The 17,765-nt window shown below is 34.1% G+C and overlaps 2 protein-coding genes and 1 long non-coding RNA gene across 4 annotated transcripts in view; 2 read left to right on the top strand and 1 right to left on the bottom strand.

Annotated features, from left to right (window-relative positions):
• The window catches only part of LOC106462892 (dimethylglycine dehydrogenase, mitochondrial-like), a 44,735-nt gene extending 40,692 nt beyond the window's left edge, over positions 1-4,043 (bottom strand). The window contains exon 1 of the mRNA XM_013922857.2: positions 3,807-4,043. Within this exon, the coding sequence (XP_013778311.1) occupies positions 3,807-3,931 (125 nt within the window). The 5' untranslated portion in view covers positions 3,932-4,043. The remainder of the gene's footprint in view (positions 1-3,806) is intronic.
• Positions 4,044-4,326: 283 nt separating this feature from the next.
• Positions 4,327-10,160, top strand: LOC106462894 (betaine--homocysteine S-methyltransferase 1-like). 2 transcript variants are annotated; one of them, XM_013922858.2, is made up of 8 exons: positions 4,327-4,484; positions 5,681-5,813; positions 6,066-6,184; positions 6,700-6,891; positions 7,678-7,825; positions 8,098-8,280; positions 9,295-9,523; positions 9,680-10,160. In XM_013922858.2, the coding sequence occupies exons 1-8, from the start codon at positions 4,461-4,463 to the stop codon at positions 9,852-9,854; spliced, it is 1,203 nt and encodes a 400-aa protein (XP_013778312.1). In that variant the 5' UTR covers positions 4,327-4,460; the 3' UTR covers positions 9,855-10,160. The 2 variants fall into 2 exon arrangements, with proteins under 2 accessions (XP_013778312.1, XP_022246007.1); XM_022390299.1 differs by having other exon boundaries at positions 4,376-4,484; positions 5,684-5,813.
• On the top strand, positions 8,302-8,876 carry LOC111086633. The gene is made up of 2 exons (XR_002611369.1): positions 8,302-8,700; positions 8,780-8,876. It is a non-coding gene; the product is annotated as an uncharacterized LOC111086633 (long non-coding RNA).
• Positions 10,161-17,765: the final 7,605 nt, after the last annotated feature.

The raw sequence follows: 17,765 nt of genomic DNA, 5'->3' as shown, positions 1-17,765 counted from the left end.
CACACTATATCTAGAAGAATCACGAGATTTAAGGAAAAGACGTGAATGTTCGAGAATGACGTAGCGTGATACTAGTCACGTGACCTCTATGTCGTAACAATACTTTATAATATTAATAATAATTCAATAATTCTTGTACAAATATCAAAGATGTTTGGTCCGATTGTTAGTATGGTTAGAAAACTAGCTTAGTAAACTTTTACGAAAATTAATAAGGAAATATGATTGGCTATTATGACCTATTATAAGAAAATCTCCAAAGCATCTTCATCTAAATGCGCGTGAGTTGTTGAGACCGAAAGGTGGATATTAAAGTTAAGACGCTCCTGTGTTTAGATTTAACCAGAAATACAGGCTATCATCAGATATGTTATGCAAGTTTAGTCAGTTTTTTCGATTTTGCTTCTGTAAACTTATTAATTTTTATTCTTTAAACAATACACGCCATTTAGTACTACTAATCACAACAAAACAATGTATAAATATTACACAAACAGTGAAGGTTGGGTGACACACATGATATGAAAATTAGAGATGGTTCTAATGTAATAGTAGATACTGGAACTTGAGGTTGCAGTGTCTTCTGTGTGTATTTTTAGTTATTCAGATGTATTTCAATGAATTTTACGACACAAAAAGAACAAAAAAATTTATCTTTAAATTTATAAATAATATATATGCTGAACAATGAATTGTAAGCAGCTCTTTAATAAAAATACATTTTAAGATATGTTGAGAAATCATCAAACTTACCTTCACACTCAAACACTTTTTAAGTCTTATATTTTTGAAGTTACTAAACTTATGCTAAATAATGTATTATTCAAACATTATTTTCACACTTCATGTGCTTGTTGTTGATCATGTTCGACAAAACTTTCATTACAAAATTTTTCTACTTGTCGTGGCCTTGGGTTCAACTGGTTAGAACCGGATCTTTTACTGATTCAAATCTCTCTCTCTCTCTCTCTCTTGTTTTGTGACCTTAAGTCTCGTGACTGCAGTTGGCAAACATCCAAATAAAGATAATATTATCATTCTATTTCCGAATGTGTAATTTATATAGTTATTAAAGATTAGTCAGATCATTTAATTTCGCCTGAATAGGAATTTAATTACCGTATTTTAACAAAAGTGGCATGCAGCCCAATTAACGTTATAAGGTACTTGTCCAGTTACGGTGGTCCAAAATAATGTATCACACTAACGACTTCCATTATATTATATAATAGGGATATAATATATAAATTAAATTACCAATTACATCTTCTCTCCTTATCTACATACAGTTACACCTTGAAAAGTATTTGCTGTTTCACTTGATTCTCATATGTCCTAGCTTACACTAACTCGAACACGATTCCTGGTATAGTAAGATTGCGTAACCACTAATTTCTTTATACGAATAACCAGTTCCAACTGGATTAACCAAAGTTCATCGCCCACCACCCTCACATGGCTGGGGTCGAAAATCACAGATATGAAAGGTTCGCAATACATATTTGATTATATAAATATTACAACAATTCATTATGTCTTGCTAATACACTTTTATTCTCATAAATGAACATGATTCACAGGTCTATGATTGCATGCTTTTTTTAATTAAATGAACTCCAAAAAAGAAGTTTGGAGACTATTGGTTAATGCTTATTTCTTTACACTTGTTTTATTAAAGAAAAAAAATAAGACTATTAAAGAGAAACAAATATTTTAAACATTATTAATAGACCCCAACTCATTTTCATGTCGTTAACAGTTACTTATTTTTTATATGATTTTGTGTGCAGTTTATAGGTCTCCTGATATTGCTTGCGAGATTATTTGCTATTCAAAGCGCCCTCCCCCCCAGTGGCACAGCGGTATGTCTGCGGACTTACAACGCTAGAAACCGGGTTTCGATACCCGTGGTGGGCAGAGCCCAGTGTGTAGCTTTGTGCTTAATTCCAAACAAACAAACAAAGCTATTCGAAGCTAATTTTCAGTTTCTGCTCTATGAAGAAAAGTGACATTCCTATCTCGAACAGCTGCATTACAATCGACTGTGACTTGATAGCATACACGTGCAACAACATTTCCTTGTTAAATTCTCGAGGTGTTCAGAGATGTACTCTCAGATGTAGTTGTGCTTCAAATTAATATTGACTTCCTATCAGAGTAAGCTACTACTTAGAACGAAACTAAAAATCAACCTGGAAATCAATATGGTTAATTAAATATACGTTTTTACTTGTAAAGTTTAGAATGCTTTATTTCACCCGGTAGGTCCTCTCGCTGTTAGCGATACTTTCAGCTGTAATGCCGAAGAATGCATCTCTGAACACTCGAAAATCGACAATAAATAACCCGCATGTGTGCTACCATTGTCACGGGGTAATGTAATGTAGCAATTCTAGCTAGTAACTAGGGGGAAGGCAACTAGTCAACGCCACCCACTGCCAAATCTGGGGCTACTCTTGTCTGATCTAATAGTAGGATTTGACTATCTCTCTTATAACCCAAAGTGCGGAGCGCGAATTTTGTCTTGGCGACAAGGGGGTGCTAGTAATGGAAACTCATCTCCACAGCCCGATCGTTAATCATAGGGCTGCTGCGTTCGGCCCGCGCATCAGAAGTTTCATAATACAGTACTACAGGAGATTAATCTCCATAAGTTACACATAGAATACCAGAAACAGTCTTACTCAAATACAAAGAAACGTTTTACTACATCCATACTTCCCTATCAGAAAGATATATTGATCATGTCGGACGCTTTTACTTTAAAAATTATAGCTATAATTTTATTAAAACAATGACTTAATCTAACATCTCAATCTAAGCACTAAGTCACAATGTTGACTTTCATAACAATTTCAAATACACATCTTACAGATTTTTGATATATTTGGATTTATAAAGTTGAAGAAACGTAAAGAAAAAAAAAAGAATTAATAAAATTATGTTACCAAGTTCCTATAAGAACTTTTACCATTCAAAACAAAGTTAAGTTATAATAATATCACATAAGCGAACATAAAATTAATTAGAATTCAAGCAGGATATAATAAAAAAGTCAAAACATTTCATGTGACTATAAACAGAGACTCGCCTTATTAAAGTTATTTAGCAAAAAGAAACTTCTGGGGAAACTTCGAAAAACAAACAAGGAAGCTAAAACAAAAGTGCTTGGTAATAATCGTTATAAGTTTACGGTTCGATTAACTAAAAATACAACTACTCCTACATGGCCTACGTTTTAAAATATAACTTACTTTTTTAAGTTCTCTAATGCTATCAACGGTTTTGAAATTCGACTGCAATCTGCTTGTCATGAAATCACTTTATATTTTGGTTTTCATATACACCAGTTTTTCTGCCAAATTTATAACTATTTAAGTATTTTCTGATTAAAAGCTTGATTACAGTTGATCGTATTTGCTAGTGAGAAGACTGAATACTGATAAAATATTGTTTTACTTAATATCTATGAGGTTTTGAGTTCGTTTTACTTCACCATATTGTAACCTAAATTAATTTAGGTGTGTGAATAATGTTATTAATACATATATATGTTATACTTTATGTTACTTCTTAAGTTCTTTTCATGTACAAGCTTTAGGCTTGTATTATATGATTCTATGCAGCAACTATCTTCAGCGAGTAGGATTATCTTCGCATGTATATTTTATGTCTTCACATGTTTCACTAATGTTTTAATACACTTTGTAAACCTGAGATTTATATTGCATTTCTTTTTTAATCAAGAAATTTACATATATTTCTTAAGTGCTTTACAACTGAAAAGTGAAATATAGACAACATACCCGAGTTGAGCTTCGTTGCTTATATTTCGATACGTCCCTTGGGAAGAAAGTGGGTATATAAGATACCGGTGTAACGACGAGCTGGAACAGTCCTTCAAAATACGACCCAAACACAATCGCAACATACTCTTTAATTTTTAAGATTTTTCAAAGCATATCAGTGAATATAATTTTCTACTTACTGTATTATGCTTAACTTTACTAAAAGATAGATCTCTTGACTGTAATTAGCCCCTACGTTGCAAGCTCCACAGTAAACACACACATCGCATGGTTTAAGCTCCGCCTTTGGTCGAGTCCATCTTAAGGTAAATAATGGTACCAAAAAATAATTCCGCAATTAGCAGCAACAATGGGATTTGATCGTACAGATAAACTGTATTTGCAAAGTTGAGACTAGGTAAAAAAAATGATCAAATTTAGTGTATCTAACTTCTTTTAAATAACTAAAAAAGGTATTCATAATATTAGTTCTTACCTATTCCTGAAAATGGGAATATTTAATCACATGACAATTGCTGCCTGCTCTAGTATAAATACCGTGCAGCTTCAACTATCGCTCTCGTCAATGTCAACAGAAGAAGTATCTAGTTGAGACATCGACAACCAATAGAAGAACAGGAAGAAACGAAAGGACTCCAAAAATTTTACGTAATGGGATCTGCTCAAGATAACAAAGTAAGATATCGTCAATGTTCATTGCAAACTTATTTCGTAATCTACGAGAATTAATGTGGAGGAAAACAATGATTTTAACAGATCGCAGAGCTTAGAAAATTGAATTTTAGTTAAGCTTATAAAAATTGAGGATATTTACTGTCAAAACTAAGGACTATTAGTATTATAAAATTACGTATAATCGTATATTTACTATATTTGTTTTAACTTTAAGCATATTTCACGATTAAGAGTTGGAACATCAGTATTGTCAGAATAGCAACATGTAATAACAATTCATTTATACGTTTGCAGCTTTTATTGTAGCGCTAATATAAACTTAATTGTAATTTTTCGTTACTGATACTACAATGTGCGCGAGTGTGTTCCAGGAAAAGGAATCCCTACAGTATTGCTTCCAAGTTTGAAGAAGGGGAAATATGTATTAAGTTTGCAAATCGTCTGGAGAAAAATTATAATACTCTTGTAATATTTAGGTTTAAGCATAACTGCACTATAGGAGAGATAGTGTGGTTAACATATTATACAGTCTTTACTTTCACTGTGGAGTTCTTACCAATAATACCAGGAACAAGTGAGCTGTTACCGTTAATGTTGATTAATACTTGATGGAATAACTGTTTATAGGAGGAAATGGGTATACAGGGGCGTATTATGTAGAATCTTAATCTCGAACGAAGTTTCCGCGTGTAAATATTAATATCGGTAAACAATTTGAATTTATAATCGCTTGTTTTATTGTTCTAATTATCTCTGCTATTTACTCCTAGTTTTTAAATTTTACTTTGAAATCGGAATTATTTGTAGATTAACCTATTGCAACATTTAAGTAATAATACTGTAAATTATAAAACTTTCCCGAAACAAATTGTGCGTAATTGAAATTTAAAAATAAGTATAAACTGATAGATAAGAAAAATTAGTCTAAAAAAATGACATATTCTTTGCTTAACAAAACTGCTATAGACAATATTTACAAGTCTGTGAATTCTAACTATTACAAGCTTTTGTTTTATGGGTGTATCCTTCAGATTACTAGTATATTAAATTACTGACATGATCGATAATTGTCATCTAATTAATAATGAGCTTTCTTTGATCAGAAATATATAATATTTGACTTAAAAAAGAAGCTTTTATGTTGGAGTTATTGAATTTCAACTTCATCGAGTTTATTTTTTTTCCTCATAATAAAGAAGGGTTTACTCCAACGTTTGGATGAGGGAGTGGTCATTGGTGATGGAGGATTTGTGTTTGCTTTGGAGAAACGAGGTTATGTGAAAGCAGGACCTTGGACACCGGAAGCATGTGTCGAGAATCCAGGAGCTGGTAAGAATGTGTAGGAATATTCATAATAATGATTTTAACTTTTTTAATTGTTGATCACTTCTAAGAATTTTAGCTTAAATATTTTATAACCCTATTAATTTTTAATTAAAAAATACGATGCGTTACTGTCAACCAGTAGCATTTTTGAGAGCGTTTATAACGTAGTAAATACTTGTCATTAAAATGCCCATACCAGATTTTATGCCAGGGTTTTTGATATTTCACGCTTTTTTTTTTTTGTTTGTTTCTTAGTGAGTCAACTTCATAGAGAATTTCTAAGAGCTGGTTCAGATGTGATGCAAGCTTTCACATTTTATGCCAGTGATGATAAACTAGCAAACAGAGGAAATGAAGCTGGAAAAAAATTTACAGTAAGTATAGATTATGACTTTTAGATTTGGTGCTCCTAAGTTTGTTTGTTTTCATATATATATATATATATATATTCACACTTACTTTACCAGCTTTGCAGTTCTAATTATGTTTGAATGACGAGGTGCAAGACATGCTTCCAATCAAACAATTTACTTGATTTCTTCAGTGAATTATTTTCTTTTCTTCTTCTTTAGGTTTAAGTTTCTAAAGGACAGGTTGATGTGGGGTATGGTCCAAAAGGAATGATCCTCAATAAGGACATTTTAGTATCTTCTCACCTATGCCTTTCCTAGGGTGATGTCTTCCTGTATGTATCACAGCTAGTCCTGACAAAAGTTGTTAGCAATGAATAATAGAGAAGATGTATACTAGAGTTAGTTTTGGTGAGTAACATTTTTGCATCCCCATAATTTGCGATATGGGGTGAGTAAAAATAAAGACTAAAAGCTACAACTCAAATACTGGGTGAGAGAAAAATGCATCTCTATATTCTTCTGTTACTGCTTTTCAGGGGCGGGACATAAATAATGCAGCATGTAAACTTGCTCGAGAAGTGGCAGAAGAAGGTGATTGCCTTGTTGCAGGTGGACTTTCTCAAACTCCAACTTATCTGTCAGGCAAAAACAAAGGAGAGGTGCAGGAAGAATTTCGAAAACAGGTCAAAGTGTTCACTGAAAATGGAGTGGATTTTCTAATCTGTGAGGTATAGTACACTTAAGAATTTCTTTTATGCTGAATTATTTTGTAAATAAGAAGGCTTATGCTGTTCAGAAACGAACATCTCTATTAGATTTTCATTGCATTTTTTGGGTGTTATTGTAAAGATTTTGAAATATAGGTAAATCTTTCAGGTTTCTAAGCATCTAGAGAATGAAATAACCGGAAAAGAAAGTATCTTAATATTTTATCTTGGACATTGTTAAATACACCATTCTACATATACATAACATTTTGATAAATTACCATTTAAAGTATGAAGAAGGCTAAATTTCTGCTATATATGCTGTTTCCTAATGAATAATACATTGTTAGAAGTAATTTTTAAAGTTTAGATAAACATTCTAACATTTAGATAAACACTTAAATCTGAATTATTGTTTTCTCTTCTAACTTCTTTTGCCCCCCAGTGGCACAATTTTATGTCTGCAGACTTGCAATGCTAGAACTCGTGTTTCAATACCCATGGTGGGCAGAGAACAGCTAGCACATTGTGAAGCTTTGTGCTTAACTACAAACAAAGTAATTAACTAACTTCTTTCAAAAAAGAAATGCTACTCTATCTTTAGTTTGTATCTAGACAATGTACTCTTGTGGTCAGATGAATGTGGAAGAGATTTGTCTTGCTAGATTGCTATTTTAACGTGTTTACAAACTGGCTTCCTATATTATTTAAACAAATTCAGTTTCATAAATGAAGAGCTGTGACTAGTTTCAGTCTTAAACTTGTTTCTTGTAAAGGATTACTCAAATCTCTCTCTCTCTCTCTCAGTATTTTGAACATGTTGAAGAGATAGTATGGGCTATTGAAGTCTGCAAAGAGGCAAAGTTACCTGTGGCAGCTAACATGTGTATTGGTCCTGAGGGTGACCTTCACCACACATCATGTGGAGAATGTGCAGTAAAGATGGTTAAAGCAGGTACTTGTCTATTATTTGTGTTATTTCTTGTCTTGTAATGTTCTACCCACGTTTTAAGTTTACTCTATATAATCCTAAGCATGGTAGGTTTTGTTACATTATGTACTTTTAATAATCTTTGCCTGCTGCTGTCATCAAACATGACCATGTGATTTTCACCACAATGGTTCTTTTTTTCTGTATTTCTAAAATGTAAATGTGCTTCAAAACAAAATTATAATCTAATATTTGTCATCTAATCCTTTCCTTTTTTTTACTTTCTTGTCATGAAGGTGCTGATGTAGTAGGAGTCAATTGCCATTTTGACCCATTTGTATCTTTGGAAGCTATGAAACTTATGAAGAAAGCTCTGGATACTGAAGGACTCAAAGCTCACCTTATGTGTCAGCCTTTAGCATTTCTTACTCCTGATGCAGGAAAACAGGGATTTATTGACCTTCCAGAGTTTCCATTTGGTAATTTGATTATATCTTAACTAGAAACACAATTTCTAGAAATTCTAAGGTCGTTTAAAGTACAATTTTAATTATCTACTAAAAGCAGAAATTTTGTAAACTTTTTTTTTTTTCTTATTCTGTTTCTTTTTATAGACTAACTGCAATGTAAATATTTTGTAACTTCTTCAAACATAATCTAATTGTATTGAAAACAAACAAACAAACAAACAATAAGATTTCTTGCAACATGGCAGATGAATTTTTGATACAGTCTTTACTTAAAATATTGCCATGCTGATCTAGTTATTAAGATTTTTGTGTCATAAATTCACATTGATAGGCAGTGACCCAGATATTCCTAACATGGACCTTCATGAAGTACAACTTAACAGTTTGAATATCACTAATGCTTACCAACCATCTTAAGTTTTATGAGAGGTATAGACAATGCTTCAAATGGAGACTTAACAGTTTGAATATCACTAATGCTTACCAACCATCTTAAGTTTTATGAGAGGTATAGACAATGCTTCAAATGGAGACTGCATTACTAAAGCAAGAGTTGTATCTTCATGAAATATATTAACAAAGAATAAAAAAAAAAAAAAAAAAAAGACTTGATCATACCAACAAATGTGTATATCTATATATGTGCATGTATTTAATATAATTGTGTAACAATTATAAGTGCATGTTAATTACACTGAGATTTTCAGTTAACTCGCTTCTTTTAAATAAGGTAACATAATAGTAATGTTTTATTAATTGTGAGTGCTCTGTACTGTGATCAAAACATTTCAAAAGTCCAGCTGAGGTTTTGTTTTCCAGTACTACTTCATATTCTCAAATCTTTCACACCTCTACAATGCTCTTATTTATAGAGAGTACTTGTAATGCAGTGTGTAAAGTTAGTCATATAGAATGTCTTAAAATGGTGAATTATTTTCCAAGAGGAAGACTATGTGAGAAGGTTTCATAAATGTAATTAGTAGCAAATGAAATAAGTTATTTACTGTTTGATTCTATATCTAGCATTGGAACCCAGGATTTGTTCAAGGTGGGACATGCACCGTTTTGCTAGGGAAGCCTATAATCTTGGAATCCGTTACATTGGTGGATGTTGTGGTTTTGAACCATATCACATCCGTGCTGTTGCAGAAGAGCTTGCAGAAGAAAGGGGGAAGAAACCCATAGCATCGGTGAAACACGACATGTGGGGTGAAGGGCTGAGGATGCATACCAAACCTTGGGTTAGGGCAAGGTAATGTCCCTTGTATATCCTTAATTTATGGATAGATTTTGTGAGGGGAAAATTTTTTTCTATTTAACGTACTATGGGTTTTTAAATGAATTTTTCTTCTTATCTTTAGTTAGAAAACAATACTGTAATTAATCTTTCTCTCATTTTCTTTTTCAGAGCTCGTCGTAGTTACTGGGAGAAGATCAACCCTTCTTCTGGACGCCCCTATTCTGCTTCTTGTTCAAAACCTGACAACTGGGGTATTACAGCTGGGTCAAAAGAGTTGAAACAACATTCAGAGGGGACAACAATTGAAGAGCTTCAAGGGGTTTTCTCATATATAAAGGCTTAAATATTAATTTTGTTATAGTTCTTGCTAGATATTCAATTTTAAAAGTTTCAAAACTGTATGCATACTCTAAAAGTATAGAAAAGATGTACTCTAAGAAATGCTTAATGAAATTTATTTTAAATATATTTTATTATTTCATGTTTTTTTTCCCAATTGTATATATTGATCATACTAATTTTTTGTTTATTTTTAATTATTTCCAGTAAACTTGTTTGTTTGTCTGTACATGTATTAATCTTAATAAGTTAATATGTGTTCAGTTTGATTATCAAACGCTACTATACAAAATAAAATACATATCAGGAATTGCTTGCCAATGTATTTATTGAATGCAACTTTGAAGTTCATTTTATAAAGATTTCATTAAGTTATTCAAATTTGATGGCCCTGCTTGGCCAGGTGGTTGATGGCACTCAACTCGCAATCTGAGGGTCTCATGTTCGAATCCCCGTCACACCAAACATGCTCGCCCTTTCAGCATTGGGGGCGTTATAATTTTGCAGTCAATCCCACTATTCCTTGGTAAAAAGAGTAGCTCAAGAGATGGCGGTGGGTGGTGATTATTAGCTGCCTTCCCTCTAGTCTTCCACTGCTAGATTAGGGACAGCTAGCGCTGATAGGCCTCGTGTAGCTTTGTGCGAAATTCAAAACAAACAATGAAATTTGATATAAATGTTATATGAAACGCAACAATGTATTGTAAGTAGAAAACATGTAACGGTGACATGTTACGGTAATTAAGTACTTGCATCTATACATTTTATAGACTATAAAAAAAAAAAATTTAGCATATGTAAATTCATGCATTGATTAAAGATACATATAATTATATAGAACTAGGAATATAAATAAACGTAAGTCTAAAATGATTAAGGGCACAAATTTTTACAAGTAAATATAATCAATTGATCAGTTTGCGTATAAGTAATGGAGAACCAGTGCTAATCCCCCATTGGGACAGCGGTAAATATATGTGGATTTAGAACGCTAAAATCAGCGATTCGATTCCCCTCGGTGGACATAACATATAGCCTGATATGGCTTCGCTGTAACAAAACATACACACGCCAGTGCTAAAACAACAGAACTTTATTTTCGCGATTTATGGTTTAAATACCGCAAACACTAGAAACCAATACGCTATTCCTTTTAATTTGCCAATTTGAAATTCAACATGGAAGGCTTGTAAACATTGTATGAACAATATTTTTTGCAACTCTTAAGTCACTATCGGAAAAACCAATTTGTTTAATAACAAAACTCATTAGTTGGAATGGACAAGATGAAAGAGGTTATCTTTAGAAGGAAAAAAAAAAACGGACACATTGTCAATTTGGGTAATTAAAATATTATACTGCAAATACATTAAAGTTTCGGCCCAAGTTCGAGTAAAAACACAAGTTAGGGGCTTACTTTCCTTAGTGGTAGTGTTTATGAATTTTACTTTCCACAGATAATTTCATCTCATTCCGCCATATTTCTGTTCAATCCAAGTGAAGTGTTCAGAGCCAACAGTGGCACCACGCAAATCAAACTGTGTTTACCTGCAAGTGTGGCCAATTTCATAAGTAAAGTCTTTATATCCTGATCAAATTCTCATTCAAAAGGTGTCCTCAAACTGTGTTCTCAGTAATTTATTCACTATGTGTTGGCCAACACATACGAATGGCTTTGCAAATATTCACAATGTATAATATTAACATATACTAACTTACATATGCATGTTTCTAACTTCTACACATCTTTTGCACTAGTAGTTTTCAATAGATGACCTCAGGCGTGTTTGCCATTACACTAACCTATGTGGGCTACTTTCGTAAATTAACCAGTGTTAGTCATGACCCAGTTTTCCAAAATAAATTATTTCTGGTAGAACGTAGCGAATCTAGGCTATTCAGATAAAATTCCCATTGCCAGAAATAATGTTCATTGTCACTACCTTGTGCATGACTGCCTTCGAATCAACTTTGTAAAAGTACAATAGTCCATAATAAATAGGCATATACTGTATCAGAATAGCCACTAACAGCAGACCACTGGAAAACTGCGTGACGTTACACACTTGGTCTCTCACAAAAAAGCAAATATAAGCTACCTCGATGAAAAAAGGCCTATTCAACGGAAATTTGTTCATTGAACGCACTTTCTGCCCTTGAGAACACAACTCCCTCAGGATATATAGAATAGTCATACTTTAAGTGCGCATGTTTTCCTTATTAACAGCTATGCCACTTGCTCATAATAGCTGCCACTACTCTGATAAGGGAAGTGATTTTTAAAAAACTGTCTTACAATAAAAAATCATTCAGTTGCTCAGAAATAATAGGTTTCCTAGTCTTTTCGTCGTCGGTTTTCAAGTTTACAACTATCCTTGGAAAAATCGAATACTTACTGTAAAAAGACTGTCTCCACATTTTGTTAGACTAAGCCACTCTCGTTCACCCAGAAAGCAAGGGTCACAAAAAACTCTCATTTGCTGGTTTTTCAAACAAACAAAAGATCTGGATGTGATAATAGTGAAAATTCATAGGCAAAAGTTAAAATATTGTGTTGTGAAATATTCCCCAATAGCTCATAAAGCAACGCATCCTACCTCTTCCCCGTCATTGATATTCCAAACAAATGACTGTCCTAACTATGATAATCAAAATGTTTATACATTTTATCAAACAGTATTATCTGATAGACTGGAGGTCGAAAAGTCATTTCAGCTGTTGGTTTCTCAATCAAACAACTCTCCTAACTGTGATAATAGAGTGAAAAATCACACAAAGTAAATATCACTCAGTAATTGGGAAAGTAAGTATTATTGTTCTTTTCAGTCAGAAATTGCTTCCCATGTCTCAGTGGTCAATAATATTAATATAATGCGCTGCTGTGCACCTGAAATGGCTTGTATAAGTGCCTCATACTACATGATCCAACACTCAACTCTTCAACTTGAGCTGGCTTCACATTCTATTGCTTCATGGCAAAAACTTCCATATTAGTTTTGGGTCTATTAGTTGCTCTTCTCAGAGTTCTTGAGGAGAGGGGGTGAAATTTGGCATCCAATCACTAGAGAAACTGTTTACTGTGTGGCTCTGTATTGTGAAAGCTTAAATGGTGTTTATCTCAACTTGGTGTCCTATAACAAGATATTCAATGAACAAACATGGTCTTACTATATGGTGAGATAATTAGCCTGTGTTGCACTTATAGATAACGTGTTATGACCTTGTAGTACTTCTGCAACACTGTGATCCAACATATAGATATCCCTTCCAGATTTTGAATGTTTATGAGCCACTTCAGCATGATCCACCTTGAATGTGAACTTCCAACCATACAAGTAGTGTTGCTAGTGCTAGTGTTTACAACCACACACACTTCTCTCTACTTTGTGCAGAATATGTGTTTAGGACCAGTGAGGGTGTAGCTCGTATACACTCTCTCCTGTTCCTTCCCATCCGGAAACTTCTACCGCACTGCTCTGATTCCACAATCAATGGCATTGGTATCAAATAGGAACTCACAATTCTGACATAACTCACATAACTGATTCTGATAAATAATTGTAGCTCTTCCCAGCCAGATCTTCAGTCCAACAAATACATCAGAATATTTAGCCAGTAAGTCAGTTACTTCTGGTGTTGAATTGAAACTGATCCCGTAATCCTCAAATAGCAATTTCAGATGCACTGGTAACAGAATATTTGTTTTTAGACTCGGTATGGCAGCAGAAACACTAGCACTGAAGCTAACATCAATTACATCCACTTTGTTTGTCATCATGGTGATTATTCCAGTGGGAAGCTGATCATCCATTATCGCAGCGCAGCACCAGGACTTCATCCCTTAATGACTCTTTTTCCCACCAGGATCAACAGCTTGGCTATGTTGTGTCCCAGTCTCCAAGCTGTGTCTCTATCAGATACTCTACAACATAAAGGGCCAGAATATCCAAGCTCAAAATCAGGCATTGCATCACCTGTTCATGAAACCATCAATTATAGGCAATTACTTGCTTTAAAATCAGGCATTATATCACCTGTTCGGGAGACCATCATTTCTAGACATTGAATTGCTTTAAATGCCTCAGGAAATGATTCAAATCATTTTTGGCCGCCCCTTTAAGCATTGGTGGAGTGTACATGTGGTATCGGTTCAGTTCCTTCTCTGGTGGTATAATGAGGGTGCATTTAAAGAAGCAGAATATTGGATCCTACAGTTCCTGATATTGGGTGACTAAATGATTAAATGCTGGCTTCCCTACAAACCTTGGTGCCTTGAACGCTAGCCTTCTTTCTCAGATACTGTGGAGTTTTTCTGCTGCCCTCATTTCATCCTTCTCTGCCATAAGCACTAGCAGCATGACTAATGATACAACTAGCGCTGGAGGAGTTCACCACCAATGGTACCTTGCTCTTGACTCTTGTGATAACTGGGTGACTCTGTTCATGGAATGGCTCCCACCTATCCTATTAACCACCCTTGATACAGCTCCTTGTGGTGGCTGTCATCCATCAACAGCTTCTAAGTCCTTCACTCTCATCTTAGTGTCAAGTCACCTTGTGAGATGGTAACTTCTATTTTTTATGGTTGTGATTTTGTTTATCATTCCCTTATTATTCCTTCTATTGTTTTTGCTTATTTGTGGATTTTTAATTGCATTAAAAGGCTAACTCACCTTCTAGCTAATCATTTCTATTTTGAGTAAATATTTATGTATGACGAAACTTGCACCAGCTTTCCTAGCGGTGACGTACAGATACTATTAATGTAGCAGAAGATTATGTAAATTCATGATCACTTGAGATGTACTCTCATGACCTACTGGAGAAATAAATACTCTGCCATAAGAGAGAGAGAGAGAGAGTCACGATATAGTTAGCGAACGATATAGTTGGTAAATTATTGCTGTTAATCACTTGATATTGTTATTAATATTAAAATGTATTATTATGTTACTGTATCTTTTAGAATTAGGTTTTCTCTTTCTGATTCTTTTTCCTGATTTATTATTTGAAATAATATTGATATTTATGATATATTGTTCATTAACATTAGTGTCAAGTCCTGGCCAGACACGTGTTTATTAATTGTTTTGGTAAGTGTTGAATTTATTTCTAAGTTTTGTTATAGTTGAATAAATTGTTTTTTGTTGTTGAACCCTGATATCAACAGCAAAATGCTTCTGACTCATGGCAGAGTTGGACATCTACTCTCTACCACCTAACTGATCATCTACTTCTTGCACAAGGACCCACCTTCTCTAAACAGTTCATGCTGGTGAGTAGTATCCACCAGCTGCACCTTGTTTCTGGGTTTCAGCTGAGCATGATGCCGAAGCTCTACACTTCTCCACCAATCACACTTGTTGATAAAGCTTTTCCACCAATGGCACTTCTCCCTCTTTCTCATGGGTATGTCGACCTGAAGTGGGGTTCTATCTATCTATCTGGTTGGTGAAAAGCTTATGATCCTATACAGATCACCCCACTTGGTCTTAGATGCCCTAACCTGCCTGCCACACCACATATTCTCAGTCAACATTCATTCCTCGTGGCTGCGGGACAGTGTTCCATAATTTTATGTGTCACCGCGCATATATTCATTAATATACGTATACTGCCATACGTGTATAGATATTTTTCCACAGTACATATCGTCACTACTTGTAGATGTACAAATCACAAGATATCAACGATTACGTTTTATATTAAAATTCATTACATGTCTGTCTAATTGATAAGTTTTGAATCTCATAAATGTACATGAAACACAGATATAATCACATGCTTTTTTTTTAATTGAATGAACTCCAAAGAAGAAGTATAGATACTTTAATTTTAATGCTCATTTCTTTAAACTTGTTTCATTAAAGGAAATAATTGAAGACTATTAAATGGTAATAAACAAATTAAACACAGCCCATGTATCATCTTCATTTATGAACAGTTCTTTAATATTTTCATATCATTTTGTGTGGTATGATATGCTTTCTGATATTGCTTACGAACTTGTCTGAGTTCCTTTTCAGTCTCTGCTCTATGATGAAAATGTAAAACGTCTATCTGGAACATCTGTATTACATTCGCACGTGACATGAGTGTACACGCGCGAGTTGTTATTGCTGCATTTCCCCAAGTGTTCCGAAATTCACACTTCCAAACATAGTAGCGCTTTCATTATACGAACTTTAGCACTGTATACGGGTGAAAGAAAATGTCACTTTTGAATTCCGCAGTTTTATGATTTTGTCCTTGACGTTGAAAAGGTTTTTCTGCTAAAAACTACTTCTAAAAATTAGACAAATAGAAATTGTTGCAGGATAAAATGAAGAATACTATTAAAAAAGCTCTCTTAACGTGTTCCAACTTAGAAATCAAGACATCGGTGCTACAACTTTAAAGGCTCTTATAACAAAGATTACAATTAAATTCCTTTTATATTGATCAGGAACAAACTTTCAAAATTGGAATATAAATCAATGTATACTTTAAGGTAAAAGAGATATTCAAATTTATGAAAACATGTGTCTAGTAAAGAACTATTTCTATTTTGGACTTCGTGTGTAAATTTGGAGTTTGTTTGCTATTCAAATAATTAAAACCTAGTGATTTGATCCATGACTGACAAACATTTAAATGTGTTATCAACATATCTAAAGTAATATAAAGCCCTAAGCTCTAATGAGCAATCATAAAACTATTTGATTTGTATATAACTGTGTAAGAGGTTTGCTAATAAATGTGCTATAGGACTATCCATTCTAGCTCCATCAGTCTGTTTGCTGATGTATGTGCAACCATACTGCCATTAAATTTGAAATTCCAACTCATGATGATATATTCTAGTAGTTTATGGAAAACATTAATTAGTATGTTACTTACAATTGCCTCCCAGTGGCACAGCGACATGTCTGCGGACATACATCGCTAGAAACCGGGTTTCGATACCCGTGGTGGACAGAGCACAGATAGTCCATTGTGTAGCTTTGTGCTTAACTTCAAACAACTAAACTTTTAAGCACCCCAGTGGCAAAATGGTATGTCTGCAGAGTTACAACGCTAGAAACTGGGTTTCGATACCCATGGTGGGCAGAGCACACATAGCCCATTGTATAGCTATGTGCTTAACTTCACACAAACAGATATTTACAATCTCTGGTTTTGTATAAAAGTTCTAAAGCAGTATTAACAGTTCCGGTTAATTTGATATCTGTGAAGAGTGAAGTTAGATCACAACTACTAAAACCACATTATTGTAATAAATCTCAGTATGATCTTGTTGGAGAAAGTAAAGCTATTTTCAACTGTGAATTCAGAAGAAAAAATTTCAAGTAATGAAAATACTTACCGAGTGTATAATGTAAGTTTCAGTGCTTGATACAATAGGTGTTAACGAAGCATATTGTTTATGTGTTTTAGGTAGCAGAATGAGAACCAATTAGATGAATTTCTGTAGGAGCTTTCACTAAAACGCGTTTACCTTGTCACCCATATTCACTGCATAAGTTCGTATATTGAAAGCACAACTTGACTATTGAAAGAACTCATCTTTGGACAACAATTAACAACCAGCACGAACATTAGCATGTCACTAGGATATATAATGCAGCTATTTGAGATAGTGACTAGAGGGAAGGCAGCTAGTTAATATCGCCCACCGTTTGTTTTTGAATTTCGCGCAAAGCTACACGAGGGCTATCTGCGCTAGCCGTCCCTAATTTAGCAGTGTAAGACTAGAGGGAGGGCAGCTAGTCATCACCACCCACCGCCAACTCTTGGGCTACTCTTTTACCATCGAATAGTGGGATTGGCTGTCACATTATAACGCCCCCACGGCTGAAAGGGCGAGCATGTTTGGTGTGACGGGGATTCAAACCGGGCCTCTATAGGTGTGAGGAATAAGTTAGCAGTGTGGCTG

This window comes from Limulus polyphemus, unplaced genomic scaffold, assembly GCF_000517525.1.
Source record: "Limulus polyphemus unplaced genomic scaffold, Limulus_polyphemus-2.1.2 Scaffold1277, whole genome shotgun sequence".
NCBI classification, from domain to species: Eukaryota; Metazoa; Arthropoda; class Merostomata; order Xiphosura; family Limulidae; genus Limulus; species Limulus polyphemus.
The sequence above is the reverse complement of the archived record's forward strand: the minus strand, read 5'-3'. Positions and strand labels throughout refer to the sequence as shown.